We start from the raw sequence: 17,098 nt of genomic DNA on the forward strand, positions 1-17,098 counted from the left end.
TCCTTGGTTCTGTTTATCTGTGGACCAACACTTACATGTTCAACACCTCCATCCCACTGACGCTAAACAAGTTAACGTTTTGCAGCCTTGGTTCAGAGGTGGAGAGCTTGTGGAATCCATACATTCGTTACCCTAGCACAGGTCGGTTAGGGGGAAAGGGAGGCTGGCGAGGAGAATTATGGCTGTGCAGGGCACAGTTGACATGTACTCACCTACAGGTGTAATGTGCCTCCCTGCGAAGCTGCTCACCACAGTGCAATGGTCACAAGCTATGCCCCCTCTGTAGAGGTAAATGGTGCTAATAGAGCTAGTAGCCTGAATGTACTGGCTATCAAATTATGACTGCATCTTATGCACAAGTGCTAGAGGAAGGAGGCTCCCTGTTCCCTTGTGTCCTTGCACTGGTGCAGCCTCAAAATGCTCGCACAACTTAAAAGTCACAGGAAGGTTTTGCAGTGTTTCCTAAAGACAGTCAGATTCCGGTTTTGCTCATCTGGGAGTTTGTTCCAAAGTTAGATCCTATCAACTAAGAATGTCCCCAGCTCTCATATGCTTTGGGATTTGCATCTTCCCAGAGAAATGCAGCTGTCCGAGTAGTTCATTTATAACTCTGTCTTCATTGTAGCTGGGGCATGATTCATTAATTGTTTGAATCTAATGGCTGCTGCTTCGGCCACTGCTAGAGCCTGTCTGCAGACTCAGGAAACCATCACTGCACTGGTTAAACTTGGGTCACTCTGTCACACCTCATTTCTCAGCCATAAGGGTTAGAATCAACTTCAATTTAGAAGAAAAATAATGGTTTGTCTGTCATTGCATGACTGGGACCCACAGACTGAGGCACTTGTCTGCCTTAATTCAGCCCTCCGCACAAGCCATGATGAAGGCCCTGCATACTTTGGCCAGCTGAACCTAATTTCTGCTGCAAGGCTCCTGGCTTCAGCAGCACAGTGGAACCTTCTGAGGCTGCTTAATTTTGATTTGATATTAATGAATTAAATGTGGACATTTAACTTTTGCAGTCACCTGTCTTGATAAATTCCCACTTACAGTGTCCCCAGATGACCAGAAGTTTTGCTTAATGAAACCAGAGATTGACACCTAGTTTTTGATAAAAGCTTTTTTACTTTTTCCTGATGGGGGTGAGTGCTTTGGGGGTTTGGACACATTGAGAGGCAGGTTGGGAGCATAGGAAAGGCCGATTAGGAGAAACATCCAGCTAAAATGAACAGCACTGAAACTAACAATGAAAACTGAACTGTAATCTTCACGTTTTAGAGTCAGTGCCCCGTTTTGGTGAATGGAGAAGTTCATACTTTAAGGATCTCTTTGGACGTGGGGACATAACACTGCATCTTAGAGACTAACCAATTTATTTGAGCATGAGCTTTCGTGAGCTACAGCTCACTTCATCAGATGTTTACCGTGGAAACTGCAGCAGACTTTATATACACACAGAGAATATGAAACAATACCTCCTCCCACCCCACTGTCCTGCTGGTAATAGCTTATCTAAAGTGATCAACAGGTGGGTCAAGTGACCCACCTGTTGATCACTTTAGATAAGCTATTACCAGCAGGACAGTGGGGTGGGAGGAGGTATTGTTTCATATTCTCTGTGTGTATATAAAGTCTGCTGCAGTTTCCACGGTAAACATCTGATGAAGTGAGCTGTAGCTCACGAAAGCTCATGCTCAAATAAATTGGTTAGTCTCTAAGGTGCCACAAGTACTCCTTTTCTTTTTGCGAATACAGACTAACACGGCTGTTCCTCTGAAACATAACACTGCATCGGTTCACTTTGGCTCACCCTTCAAGGTTTTCCTCACAATCAGGAGTGCTTATATTCTAGAGCACGCATATGAAACAAATAGTGGAGAGGCATGGGCTCTCCTGAAATAGGAGGCTTTGGCTGCAATACTGACAGATGCTTTGGAGCTGCCAGAAGGCTAAGTTTTAGCGTGTGCTATGTCGATTCCTTCTCTCCATGCACAGGGACTTAATCTGCCAAACTTCAGGCAAAAAGCTTCCTTTGTGGAAGTTAAAGGAGAGGAGGTCAAACCTGGGCTTGCAGAGGAGAGGATCTGAAGCCTGAACTATGGGGTTGCTGTTGTGGCTCCGTACTGCAGGCTCTGGGGGACGGAGCTGACTCATTTCAGCTACACACACATGCACATGCCGCCCAGGCGTCTGCATGGTGCTAAGAAGTGAGCAAATGCCTGGCCCCCATGAAGACCCTGGTAGCTTCCCGTAAGTCTTGAGATACCTTGTCTGAATAAAGGTCTTTCTTTTTTTAGGTGTGCTCTATTTAGTGCTGACTCCTTCTCCTGAGCATTTAACTTCTAGGGCACACTTACAAATTTGCCCTGTCATCAATTTGAATTCAGTTTTCACCCAAAGGGGGACTTTTTTCCCCCCATTAGACTCTTTAACCCCTCCTTCCCCAATCTGAAAATTTCCACCTGTGACTTGTCTCACTCAAAACAGGACCGGAAATCCCCCTCTCCCCTGCAAGGGTGACTTGAGAGAATGGAAGAGCTACTACTCAGATTTTAGAACAGGAAATGCAAGTACAAGTTTAGCTATCCTTACAGCTGCTCTGTGAATGCAAATGCCACTTGTTCATTCTCTCTGCATCTGCTCTCCTAATGTCCCATCAGGTTCTGCTCGTTTCGCAAATTAGAAGACACGAGAATTTGCTTCTCTGCTCCAAAACTGAGGTAAGATTTTGGCTGCAGAGCTTAAAACTTCTCTCTGCTTTCACCTTTCATCTGCACAGGGGGCGCTGGGGGATGCAACGTGCTGATTGTATATGCCAGGGATGCCAGTGAATGGTGTCAGTACCTTCAAAACCTCTTCCTGTCATGCCGGCATGTCCGAAAGCAGCGGGTTCTGAGCTACGAAGTGGAGTACGGGGCTGCTGTTCCCTCTGAGGAGTTCGACCGATTCAGCAGCAGCCGATGCATCATTGTGTTGCTGTCTGCCGAGCTGGTGCAGAACTTTTACCTCCCTGACGTCCTTTCAAGCCTGCAGGAAGCATTGAGGCCGCCGCACAAAGTGGTCAAGCTGTTCTGCGGAGCGGCGGATTGTGACGACTATTCCGGGTTTTTCAGGGACTGGGCCCAGTGGAAAGAGCTCACCTATGATGATGAGCCAGATGCCTACATTGCAACGGTCAAGAAGGCTATTTCAGAAGGTAAGGTGGCAGGCTGGGATTCATGTTTCTTTGGTTCATAGAATCATAGAATATCAGGGTTGGAAGGGACCTCAGGAGGTCATCTAGTCCAATCCCCTGGTTGGGGGAAGGGTGCATGTTATTACTGATCCCTCTTTGGAGCTGGTCACACATTCTGAAATATAAAAATAAAGCCTGGCCTATAATCCTCTATAGGTTTGGGAGCTCTCTGGTCCCCTTTTCCTCCGCCCCACCCACCAGCTCAATGTCACGAGGGACACCCAACAATCTGCAAAGCATTTTGGAATTTGGCTGGCATCTTAGCTCTTGATATTTGAGGGTTGCCTGTATCATGGGATGTGCTGCCGAATGTTTGGGAAGCTAGCATGTCTTCAGAGCTCTGCCCATTCTGCACTGCAGTGAGACTGACCCAGGCGCATAACAAATTGAAGGCTGTTCCGTTAGGTTACCTTGTCCCTCCTACAGGAGCCAGTGTATGATTGTCCCCTACAGCAGGGGAGGGCCACATCACCCTAAGCACCATCTTGTGTGGGCCAAACAGGGTCTATATATTTTAATAAGATTTAAAGTTACCTGTATCGATTTATATTTTAAGTTCAGCTTGTTTCGTATGTGTTTAGATAGGTTGTTTCTGTGTACAGTATTGTCTGTTTACACCCTTGTGTAAACTAAAATGATGTACACATGCCAACAAAAAGTTAATGAATTGGCCGTTAGTATATTGTGTTGAAGCAGGCCAGGGGCCTTGTGAAATACTCCGTGTGTGGTCTGCGGGCTGTAGGTTAGGCACCCCTGCTCTACAGTATATTGTTCAGTACTCTCCTTGAAATCATAGGTGCAGCAGCATTGGAAAAGCTGGGCAATAGAGAACACGCCAGCACTGGCTACAAATCCACTGCAGGTGTATTTAGCATAGTCATAGCAGTTCAAAATTGCACCTTGATGCCTCTGGCACTATATTGAGGCAAGCAGTCTGAAATGACCAACTCCCCTTTCAGTTCACAAGAGCTAGAGATTCTTTAAGTGCAGAAGTGGTAATGGACTCTAAACTGGAGAGGCCTGAGCCACAAAGTTCTGACTAGGTCTAAACTACCCCGAACTCTGGAGATCTTGATAGGAGAGAGCCATGAACAAGTTTTTATGGACCCAAATCATAGTAACTGTTGTGGGCTTCTGTGGTCAGCCTCTGACCTAAAGTCAAGCACAGTGCCACATGGGGGCCAACTCAGGCCCAGTGTTACAAGGCGCTAAGCACCAGTAATCTCCATGGCTGTTGAGGGTCATTGGCACATCATAGGATTGTAGGGCTTATCTACACTAAAAAGTTCTGTCTCTTTGATTTATAGTGTTTAAAGTTATAATTCAAGCAGTACACCTCTGAGTGCGGACCCTCTGTTGAAATTCACAAAAATCATTTTGGATTCAAAATTGATAGGCTAGATATAGGGCCAAGGTATAAATTGTTCTTCTAAACTTGATGTGAATGGGGTCAAAGGCAGCAAAATTATTGCACCCTGAAATTAGAGACATTACCAATTGTTTTGCCATTCTGCAGCAAGGAAAAGCAGCAAACAGAATTTAGTGTAGCGCCTTCCCCTGGCTGAGTAGAGCACCAATGTTTAGCTGATTAAATTGATTTCCAAAGTCACTGTCTCCATGGGTTTTGGACTGTCGGTACAGATCGTTAGCTCCAGCAATCTTACATTAGCATGTCAGAGCTGGAGACCAATGACCTTTGAATGGGGGCAGGCAGGAGCCTCTAGATTCTGTTATGCATTGATCCATCTCAAGGTGCAACCTGACTGATGGGGAAGAATGTTTACGGGGAATGGGGGAGTGAAAGGGACAATATTAATTACAAGGCCTGTGAAGGGGACCAATAGCTCTCCAAAGACGTGCTGTGGTTTGTCCTGTCCTGCAGATGTGCAGAAGCAAACAGGAAAGGGGAAGGAGCTACTCCTACTTATCTCTTCTTCCTTCCAAGTGCCCGGTTCTCCTCATTCTTCCCCCAGACCCTCTGGCTCCCATCATTTTGAGGGAGTGGCAAGGCGATGGGGGAAGTGGTGGCTTCTGTAGTAGACAAACCTGTGATTCTTAGCAGTGGGACTCCCTCCTGTCAAATCGTAGAATCATAGAAGATTAGGGTTGGAAGAGACCTCAGGAGGTCATCTAGTCCAACCCTCGTTCAAAGCAGGACCAGGCAAGCGCTCTTTCTTAATCCTTTTGGCACATACAGCATATATATGGATTTCAGAGTAGCAGCCGTGTTAGTCTGTATTCGCAAAAAGAAAAGGAGTACTTGTGGCCCCTTAGAGACTAACCAATTTATATGAGCATAAGCTTTCATGAGCTACAGCTCACTTCATCGGATGCATTCAGTGGTTCCACTGAATGCATCCGATGAAGTGAGCTGTAGCTCACAAAAGCTTATGCTCAAATAAATTGGTTAGTCTCTAAGGGGCCACAAGTACTCCTTTTCTTTTTGCATGTATATGGAGACACCCAAAGGGAGAACAGGAGGCCAAAATCCTCCTCTGAGGCATCTGCCTTTTCCTCCTCACACCCTGGAGCTGTCTCACTTTGGACAGTACCCAGGCATTAAGTCTTGGGAGTGGGGCATAAGGACCCTAGGCTTGGGGTGAGGATGCTAAGGGGAGGTGCAGGCTGTGGGTGCAAAGAGGGATGTGGGGATGGGGAGACGCAGATGTGCTGAGTCAATTGGGGCAGATCTGCTTATCCCAGTGGAGCCCTACTCCCATGTGCCTCCCAAGGTCATTGGGAGACAGGCTCCCATCACCAGGAACTTAGGAAGTGTGCCCTAGTGAGGCTGCTCTCCTGCAGCCCTGAGGAAGAGGGAAGCCCACAGCCTCTTCCGCACTCTTTGGTCTCACATTATGGCAGCGATAAAAACCCAAGGGAATGCTCACTAGCAATCAAGGTGGAATTAAGGTTAAAGACGCTTGAGTCAATCAAGTGCAAACTACGGATTTTAACTTTGTGGAGAAGGTTTTAAACACCCCCGTTTGCTGGAAACCATCCAGGTTACGGTTCTCCAAAGAAGGGACCCACCCACTGGAACTGTGTTCCGGAGACACCAACTTGCCACTTTGGGGCATGCAGAGTACTGAAACTGTGTGCCAATGGCCTTGTCTCATACAATGCGGGGATCTCACTACCCTAACTCTCACTCTCCGTGCAAGCGCTCCAGTGTAATCATCTGGGCACACACGGGACACATGTGGAGACATGCTAGCTCTATCTAATTAGTTGGATACCTGGCTGGCACGGGGAATTGGGGATGATCCTGCGAGGTACCAAGAGCCTGCTGGGAAATGCCAAATGCCCTTGACACCTTTCAGAACCAGCCTCTATGATGAGGTAAATGATTCCTTTCTGTATTCTGCACTATCTAATGGGGAACTTGTACAACGCTTTGTGAGGTATATGGCCATAAAGTAGCAACTGCTATACAAGTACATTTCTTGTTGGTAAAATACTAGGAGTCTGGCTTTTTCAAGTGCAACCTTAATTCTTGCTCCACAGATTGCCTTTCAATACGCCAGGCAAACATACTGAAATCACTGCTACTTGCCTGCAGCCTTTAGTACAATTTAATGATGATTTTTAGGGCAGATCATGTTTTAACTGACTTTTTTACATAATCAAAATGGTCCATCCTTTCTTCGGTTGCCTTACTTGAACTCAAATGCATATACCACCAATGGGCTTCATTCTACCTTTGCTAAATATTTTGGCAGAAGAAAAGATAGTGTTAACTATCAAGCATTGTATTTATACAGCTCTCACCAGGGAGTCTTTCCTAGTTTTCTCCAAGCAGTATCGTATCTGTTAAGCTGGGCTCATTTTAACATTAAATTTACAGAAACCCTACTCCTCTGAGGTCTAACTTGCGTGATGGAATTTGAGGCTGTTTGGAGCGCATGGTGGGCCGGGACACAGTTCTAAAGGACTCAAGACAGGGTTCCTGTCAGCCTGATAGTACGAGTTGTAAATCTGTCCACGGTGTGCTTGTTTCAGGGCAAGAAATGTTTATCTCATGTGAAGTCTGTGAATTACCAAGGGACCAGCTGCTTTTATGTTTATTTAAAAAGGGAAGAGATCCCCAGGTGTACAATAGTACATAGTTCCTCTTTGGGTGAAATGGTGAAGAACTGCCTTTCAGTTGATTCTACCGTGACACAATAGAACCCGCCATGAGGTTTAGGTGAAGTCAGTTCTGTTCATTTTGAGAACTGACATCTTCTCCAGCGAAACATGGTGTAGATACACAGTCCATGCCCCCTAGTGCTAGATGCCACCCTACCTATCAGAAAGGGTGGCCTTGTGGTTAAGGCATTGGCTGGGCCTTAGGAGAGCTGGGTTCGACTCCAGGCTCTGCAACATGCTTCCTGTATGATCCTGAGTAGGTCACTTAACCATTCTGTGCCATGGCCTACAATTTATTATTGCTGTTCTGCCTCCTTCCCTACCCTGTCTTCTGTTCCGATTGAAAGCTTTTCAGGGCAGGGAGCCATGGTTTGCCCTAGAAGAACAGGCTCTGATGTTGGTTGAGGCCTGTAGGTGCTATTGCTATAGTTATGGGCGCACTAGAAATGTACTCATGTCTCTGACACATATCTGCACACCTCCTGCACATGCTCACAGCACTGCAATGGCAGCACCTGCATAAAACAAAAAACTAAAACCATGGCAGAGTAATTAGGGAACGCTTGAACTGTCTATTAACTGAGAATTCGTGAGGGATTGACTGGCACATATAATAATGAGCCTCACAATGACAAGTAACTGGCAGCAAACTATCTGTCGGCTGTAGGGCAGTTTCTCTCAACCTTTTCGATACCAGGGACCGGCTTGCTGCCTTCCTAACCTGTGTCAGGGAGATTTCAGGGACCGGCACCAGTCCATGGACCGGTTGTTGAGAAACATTGCGCTAGGGTAAGAAGGGCTGTCAGCATGGTCACGTTGTGTTTTGGGGATTGCAGTATTGCTTCAAGTGCAGCTATCAGAATGTGATTCCGTTTGGACAGTGCTGCAGACCACCGCCCCTATCCTCACAGGCCACAAGCTACTTTAACTGCTCTGCTAGTTTTGTAGAAAGTCAGAAAAGGAGACGCTCTTGTTTTGCCTTACTGATGATAAACTGTGCACTGCTCGTATTGAAGAGGAGAGAAGCTTTTGAGCTTACACAGAGCTCTTCTTCTGGTCTGTGTAAACTCAGAAGCTTGTCTCTCTCTCCAGCAGCAATTGGTCCAATACAAATATTACATCACCCACCTTGTCTGTCTAATATCCTGGGACCAACATGGCTACAACAACAGTGCATTGTGACTAATGATGCATGCTTGCAGAGGCCGGTGGGAGCAAGGTGATGTGCTGAGTTAGAATGGTATGGCTCCTGAGTACTGACAAACATTAACTAAAGGAGATATGGAGCATTCCAGTTACTTTCAGAGCGCTGATCCCCACAACACCTACTGATTAGCTCATTTCACAAAACTTTCTGTAAGCCGAGTGAAAGCTCAGAGGTCAAAACCTGGGAAAGTCAACTGCAACTAGGGGGTTAGTGGCTTTTTGCTTGGAATGGGGACTCTGCCCAAAGTTACTTGAAAATGAATTAAAGTTCTCCAACAATACACGTCAGACATAGAGGAAGAGTGGAACTGAGATGTAATGCAGGTGTCTGGGGGGATCAGTGCTGAGACGCCACACAAAGTACTCTTCCAAGAGAATGCAGGTGAGGGTGGCTTCTGGGTGTTTCCAAGGAAGTCTTGCACGGACAAAAGAGGTGGGAGAAATAGGACGAGGAAGCTAGGAGGAAGGCTGGAGAGGAGCTGGTGAGCAGGAGGAAATGAGCAGAGATGCAGATTGGGCAAGAGTTTTGCAGAAACTTGAAGGTGAAGAACTTGAACGTGGTTCAGAAAGCTAGTGAATGAACTGAAAATTAAACTGTTCCAAGGTCTTGGACGTGCTGTGGGCAGTCGTGGACCACAGCAGGAATCACTGATCATTTAAGGGACTAGTGAAAGCCTTTAAGGAATCGCACATTGGACCACCAGGGCCAGAAATAAATTTGTGCCATTTGAAAGCTGTGGGAAAACAAGCTATGAAACTTTTAACCCTAGCAGGCTATGAAATAGCACTGATCATCTGTTTTACTCCAGGGTCTCTCTCAGTACTGGGTTCGCTTACCTCCTTATGATCACAAACCTGGAGAGAGGACTAGTTTACAAGTTTCCCATGATCTAAAGGCCTCATCAGACTTAAATTACAGGAAACAGGCTGATGTGCTATAAATGGCTCAATTTAGCTGTGGGTGGGAAATAAAGTAGCAGAAACCACATAAACCATGTCACGTGCAGGAAGGACAGTGAGGAAGTGCGTGGCCTTCCTGGTTCTTTTTTGCCGGGCGGGTGAAACTATGAATGAAATTTCAGAGCAATTGCTCCTACTTATTCAAATGGATTGGTTTCTACTCAGCACATTGCCAAAGTTTCAAAGTGCTTATATTTTTATATTTATTAGGGCTGTTGATTAATCCCAGTTAACTCACGCGATTAACTAAAAAAAAATTAATCACTATTAATCGCACTGTTTAGCAATAGAATACCGACCGAAATTTATTAAATATTTTTGGAAGTTTTTCTACATTTTCAAATATATTGATTTCTATTACGACACAGAATACAAAGTGTACAGTGCTCACTTTATATTATTATTTTTGATTACAATATTCGCAAATGTGGAATTATGTACAAAAAAAACCGCATTCAAAAATAAAACAATGTAAAACTTTAGAGTCTACAAGTCCACTCAGTCCTACTTCTTGTTCAGCCAATCGCCAAGACAAACAAGTCTGTTTACATTTACAGGAGATAATGCTGCCTGCTTCTTATTTACAGTATCACCTGACTTCTGTAGCCAGCGTTGCAAGGTATTTACATGCCAGATATGCTAAACATTCATATACCCCATCATGCTTTGCCACCATTCCAGAGGACATGCTTCCATGCTGATGACATTCGTTTAAAAAAAAAGTGTTAAATTTGTGACTGAACAACTTCGGGGAGAATTGTACGTCTCCTGCTCTGTTTTACCCACATTCTGCCGTATATTTCATGTTCTAGCAGTCCTAGATGATGACCCAGCACATGTTCTTTTTAAGAACACTTTCACAGCAGATTTGACAAAACGCAAAGAAGGTATCTAGTCCAGGTTTTATTCATAAACATTTGTTATAGTGAAGCTCTCAACCCTTAGACTTCAGTGCTTCAACTGACCACCAGCTGGCATCGGCAGTTCCTGCTCTTTCATTGGCACTGGTCACCACTTGCAATCATGCAGAGGCTGGTAATGGCCAAATTTGAGTTCATGCTTCACTCCACTTCCTGGTAGAATGTCCACCGCAGCTCACCCACCTAACCGGTACCCTGTTGGCAGGCTTAGTTGAGAAGGCTGAGGAATGAATGGGTCGTAGAGGCTATCCCTTTCTGTACACCCGGTGGATATCTGGGTCAAGGCAAATGCATACAACGTAAGGGACTTGTGTTCTCTCTATTGTATAGAAAATGGAGCCCTTCATTTGGAGTGCTCTTAATAACCAGCTTTAATTTAGGATGTCTAGGACTATCCAAAATCAACTCTTTAAACCTGAGACTAATGGAGCAGCTAACCAGAAACTCTACCTACTCTTTGCCACTGGGAGAAGAGTTACAGAAAACAGTTTGATGCACATCCACAGTGCTGGATTATCTCCTATCCTCCCTTCCTCAAGTGAGTGATCCCTTCTAACACCCCGGGGCAGATGGGCCTAGCCATGTCAGTATGTGTGACGAACAAACCCCTTGCCAATTGCCATAAACATTGCAACCAGGAAACTCAAACAGATGCATTGATCGGTGTGTGCTTGGCTGCCGCCATGAGTAACAAATGGGGTCAGAGTGACTGAGCACACTGTGTCCATGACTCCTTCAAAATCATCCAATGGCTAGCGAACAAGCCTGTTTCTGATTCTAGGTTGCACTGACCCTCCTGCCAGAGAAACTGTTGGATGCTGCTCTCCAGCAACAACCGTTCACTAGCCAGAGGTTGCTAGAGGGCAATGCAAAGTGCTGTTTGCCCCCTCCCTACAGTAGGGGAAGATGGTTCTTCTTCCTCTCCTGTGGCGGCGTCTCGAGGTCCTGCTGACCTGAGAATGCCAAGCCAAGAAACGTGCCTGAGCCTGCCTCCCCTAGAGGGCCTTACATTTAGAGCACTGGGGTGACCCTACAAATAGGAAAGATGCTCCTTGAGTGAGAAATGGAGCTGTAACCCTTGAAGAAAATCCACGGAGACTGTAGTATCTAGCCCAGGGGTTCTCACAATAAATTTTTTGGTGGCTGGTGGCTGCTATGACAATTTTCCTTAAAATACTTAATTAACTTTGGGGAAAAACAAATAAATATGCACATATCCACGGCCAAATCATTATAATTTATTTATGGAGGGTTTCTTTTGTCGACTCAATAATAAAAATAATGTACAGTTCTCTGTTCTTTACTGGACCTAAACAGAATAGAAACACAAATAAGGTGCTTTGCACATTCTTGTCTTTTGTTTTTGTTTTTGGTTGCCTTTTTAAAAAAGACTTGCTAGGTAGTAAGTTTGCTACTGCGAAAAGTAATATTTGTATATTTGTTAATATCACTTTTCATAGCAGAGGTTGTGAAAAGTGATATTAACAACTGTACAAATATAAATTTTCACAGCAGACTTACTCAGCCCTGCCAAGCCAGGGGACAAATTAAGTCTTGGATGGGGAGATGAGTAGGGGGACAGTGGGGGCCAGGGGTGATGGGGGGGATGGATGGGGGCTGGAGAGGGAGTGGAGGCCTGGGGCAGTGGGTGGGCAGTGAGTCCAGGGCCGAAGCCCACCACTGCACAGCCGAAGCTTGGGGCTGGAGGAGGCTGCAGGGGCCAGGGACGATGGGGTGGAGGGCATGAGCCCAGAGCCAGCACCCACTGCCATGCGGCTGGGATCCAGGGCCAGAGCCCAAAGTCCCATGACCGGAGCCAGCCGCCCCAGGCCTGAAGCCCAAAGCCCAAGCCTCACCACCTCCGGGAAATGGGGAACTCACTGGCTGCCTGCTCCTCTGGTGTTTCTGGCTCCAGATGCGGGGAGGGCCCAACCCCTTCTGGTGGCCTTGCGGGAAAGGCACTGCTTTGCACCTCCCCCTCCACTCATTGCCCAGAAGGCTGTGGCTGCAGGAAAAGCCCCTGGTGGCTGCATTTGAGAAACGCTGATATCCTCTCCCTAGGGCTGGGAGTCATGCGTGGCCCATGGTCGAGCTCCAAGCATTGTCCTGATTTCTGCAGCCCACGGCTCACTCCTTTTATGGTCACTTGTCTGTCTGATGCTTGTCATTTTATTGTACCACATCACTCTTCAGCGTAGGGACGGTTCTGTCATAGAATCATAGAAGTTTAGGGTTGGAAGAGACCTCAGGAGGTCATCTAGTCCAATCCCCTGCTCAAAGCAGGACCAACCCCAACTAAATCATCCCAGCCAGGGCTTTGTCAAGCTGGGCCTTAAAAACCTCTAAGGATGGAGATTCCACCACTTCCCTAGGTAACCTAATCCAGTGCTTCATCACCCTCCTAGTGAAATAGTTTTTCCTAATATCCAACCTAGACCTCCCACACTGCAACTTGAGACCATTGCTTCTTTTTCTATCATCTGCCACCACTGAGAACAGACGAGCTCCACCCCCTTTGGAACCCCCCTTCAGGTAGTTGAAGGCTGCTATCAAATCCCGCCTCACTCTTCTCTTCTGTAGACTAAATAATCCCAGTTCCCTCAGCCTCTCCTTGTAAATCATGTGCCCCAGCCCCCTAATCATTTTTGTTGCCCTCCGTTGGACTCTCTCCAATTTTTCCACATCTTTTCTGTAGTGGGGGCCCAAAACTGGGCACAATACTCCAGATGTGGCTTCACCAGTGCCGAATAGAGGGGAATAATCACTTCTCTTGATCTGCTGGCAATGCTCCTACTAATGCAGCCCAATATGCTATTAGCCTTCTTGGTAACAAGGGCATACTGCTGACTCATATCCAGCTTCTCGTCCACTGTAATCCCCTGGTCCTTTTCTGCAGAACTGCTGCTTAACCAGTTGGTCCCTAGCCTGTAATGGTGTATGGGCTTCTTCCGTCCTAAGTGCAGGACTCTGCACTTGTCCTTGTTGAACCTCATCAGATTTCTTTTGGCCCAATCCTCTAATTTATCTAGGTTCCTCTGTATCCTATCCCTACCCTCCAGCGTATCTGCCTCTCCTCCCAGTTTAGTGTCATCTGCAAACTTGCTGAGGGTGCAATCCACGCCATCCTCCAGATCATTAATGAAGATATTGAACAAAACCGGCCCCAGGATCGATCCTTGGGGCACTCCACTTGATACCGGCTGCCAACTAGACATGGAGCCATTGATCACTACCCATTGAGCCTAACAATCTAGCCAGCTTTCTGTGCACCTTATAGTCCATTCATCCAGCCCATACTTCTTAACTTGTTGGCAAGAATACTGTGGAAGACCATGTCAAAAGCTTTGCTAAAGTCAAGGAATAACATGTCCAACGCTTTCCCCTCATCCACAGAGCCAGTTATCTCGTCATAGAAGGCAATTAGATTAGTCAGGCATGACTTGCCCTTGATGAATCCATGCTGACTGTTCCTGATCACTTTCTTCTCCTCTAAGTGCTTCAGAATTGATTCCTTGAGGACCTACTCCATGACTTTTCCAGGGACTGAGGTGAGGCTGAGTGGCCTGTAGTTCCCCAGATCCTCCTCCTTCCCTTTTTTAAAGATGGGCACTACATTAGTCTTTTTCCAGTCATCTGGGACCTCCCCCAATCGCTATGAGTTTTCAAAGATAATGGCCAATGGCTCTGCAGTCACATCCGCCAACTCCTTTAGCACTCTCGGATGCAGCGCATCGAGCCCCATGGACTTGTGCTCTTCCAGCTTTTCTAAATAGTCCCAAACCACTACTTTCTCCACAGAGGGCTGGTCACCTCCTCCCCATGCTGTGCTGCCCAGTGCAATAGTCTGGGAGCTGACCTTGTTCGTGAAGACAGAGGCAAAAAAAGCATTAAGTACGTTAGCTTTTTCCACATCCTCTGTCACTAGGTTGCCTCCCTCATTCAGTAAAGGGCCCACACTTTCCTGCTTCATGATTTTTTCAGAGACTGAGGTGAGGCTGACCGGACTGTAGTTCCCAGGATTCTCCTTCTTCCCTTTTTTAAAGATGGGTACTATACATGCCTTTCTCCAGTCTTCTGGGATCTCCCCCAATCGCCATGAGTTTTCAAAGATAATGGCCAATGGTTCTGAAATCTCATCAGCCAACTCCCTCAGCACCCTCGGATGCATTAGATCCAGCCCCATGGACTCGTGCATGTCAGCTTTTCTAAATCGTCCTTAACCTGTTCTTTCACCACTGAGGGCTGCTCACCTCCCCATACTGTGCTGCGCCGTGCAGTAGTCTGGGAGCTGACCTTGTCTGTGAAGACCAAGGCAAAAAAAAGCATTGAGTACTTCAGCTTTTTCCACATCATCTGTCACTAGGTTGCGTCCTCCATTCAGTAAGGGTCCCACACTTTCCCTGACCACCTTCTTGTTGCAACATACCTGTAGAAACCCTTCTTGTTACTCTTCACATCCCTTGCTAGCTGCAACTCCAATTGTGCTTTGGCCTTTCTGATTACACCCCTGCATGCTCAAGCAATATTTTTATACTCCTCCCTAGTCATCTGTCCAAGTTTCCACTTCTTGTAAGCTTCCTTTTTGTGTTTAAGCTGACTGAAATTTCTGTGATAAGCCAAGCTGATCGCCTGCCATATTTGCTATTCTTTCTGCACATTGGGATGGTTTGTTCCTGCATCCTCAGTAAGGCTTCTTTAAAGACTTTTTCTGTCCCTCCTGTTCGTGCCACCTTCCAGCGTGTCCCCATCGGAGTGGGATTTAGGAGCAACTCCACTCCCGCTTTTCTACTGGTCAGTTAAATCAAAGGTACCATGCAGATCTAGGTGACTTTACTGAAACAGTCCATTAGCTGAGCTGCCATCTCACCCAGCACTAACTGGCCTTGCATTGGCCCGACTGAAAATTCAGTTTCCATAGTCTAGTCGTCTGGCCAGGATGGGTGCCAAAGGAAGCTTTCCCTGCTGCTGCCCATGCCATGTTTGGTCTGGATGGAGGAACCCTACCAGCCACTGGAGGAGTGGCACGGTCAGAGCAGTGAAGGGAAGACTGCCATTTTGTACAGTGGGACTTTGAGATGGCCTGCAAGGAGGAACCACCCAGTGGCCTGGCTGGAGGGTCGAGTCATGAAGAGGAGGCTGCGGTTCCTGGAGCAAGAGGGGTCCACAGGGTGAGAGGATGATGGGAGAGACATCGCCAGAGGAAGGTGCAATGCCTGACCAGAGCTAATCCCCAGAGTGACCAGGAGGAGGCGCCATCTGCAGTGAGTGGATTCCGTTACAATGGGTCAGAAACCTGGCAGACTTGGAGTGGCCAGAGACATTCCATAGGCACTGTCAGCACCAAATCCTGAGCATAAAGCGGTTTGACTTTTTGCAAAATGTCACAGTCTTGCAGAGGTGTCGACTTCAATCAATCGCTTATCATATTCAAAAGTGGCATTGGATGCTCTTCAGCCACATCCCCAGGATGGACCAAATACCCCAGAACGCCGTGCCTTCAAACTCTGCATTGACGCACAAAGGGGTGCACACCCGGCTTCTACCTGGCAGAGCCTGGGGGGCACCCCAGAGATTTGTGGATTTGCAGGATTGAGCCAGATCTGGGAACTTCACTATACAATGCCACTAAAAGATATTATTACCCACCCATCTTGTCTCTCTACCATCAACTATGGTCACTCTGCTGGTGCAATGCTCCTCAGTAGACTGTGTATATTTGATGATTATGGTGGTGTTGGTGCACCACAGAAAGTCAGTGGGACTTAAGGTCCTATGTGACTTTTGAAAATTTGACCCAGAAAAACTCTACAGGAATGTAGATATAAAATAGTCTTTACAAACCTAAGAAACTCAAAGCTAAAAATGAAACTTAGGAAATCCCGTTATTTGAAAGTGGAGATGCACAATTAACATCTCTCAAACAACCTTAGTGCCGCCCCTGTTGTGATGCCAGCTGCAATCTTCCCTTCATATCTACTGTGTAAAGCATGCTAATTTTGGAATAAACTTTTTTTCCTAAGAGCTTCCAGAAATCCACTGCCGGTGGCTATCCTACATTTGGATAAAGCCACTGTACTGGTGCAGTGACTGTCACTGGCCACTTTGCTTCGTCTTTTTGCACAAGAGTCTGCAGTTTATGGCTGTGCACAGTCTATATTTAAAGACATCAGTTTGTGCACTATCGAGAATAGTTCTCTGCAGTGCACACTTCTTGTTAGGGATAGGGATGAAGCCAATTATAGGTTTATGCTTTCTCACCACACTAGCCTTTGCCCTTTTCAAATATGTGCTGTAATTTCATTATCTGAGTTCAAAAAGTTTGTACAAGGAGACACTAGTGCTGTCTGACACTCATATAGCTGGTGGCATGCTGAATCAGTGAGAATGGTCAAGGATTGCTTTTAGTTTGTGTAAGTCAGGAATCTATGAAGTGCCTCGGTGGACTTGTATGTCTAAGAGGAGATCTTAGTTTGTGGTTATGGCTGGAAGAAACCCATTTGTTACAGACGGATAAGGTGTTAGTCTGTTTCTCCGGGTGCCCCTGTGGGGCATAATTAATGTTCTTTATGTGCATTAACTGTACATTTTATCTTTATATAACCCCCATCACTTGCAGTACAGAACTCTGAAGTTCCTGGGTTTCTTATAT

At 46.4% G+C, this 17,098-nt stretch overlaps 1 protein-coding gene across 2 annotated transcripts in view; it reads left to right on the forward strand.

Annotated features, from left to right (window-relative positions):
* The window catches only part of PIK3AP1 (phosphoinositide-3-kinase adaptor protein 1), an 81,319-nt gene that overhangs the window by 5,476 nt on the left and 58,745 nt on the right, over nucleotides 1–17,098 (forward strand). The window contains exon 2 of one of the 2 annotated variants that reach the window (XM_048858801.2): nucleotides 2,780–3,196. The exons of the other annotated variant lie outside the window; for it this stretch is intronic. Within the exon in view, the coding sequence (XP_048714758.1) occupies nucleotides 2,780–3,196 (417 nt within the window). The remainder of the gene's footprint in view (nucleotides 1–2,779; nucleotides 3,197–17,098) is intronic. 2 annotated transcript variants of the gene reach the window in all.

Source organism: Caretta caretta, chromosome 7 (genome assembly GCF_965140235.1).
Source record: "Caretta caretta isolate rCarCar2 chromosome 7, rCarCar1.hap1, whole genome shotgun sequence".
NCBI lineage: Eukaryota > Metazoa > Chordata > Testudines > Cheloniidae > Caretta > Caretta caretta.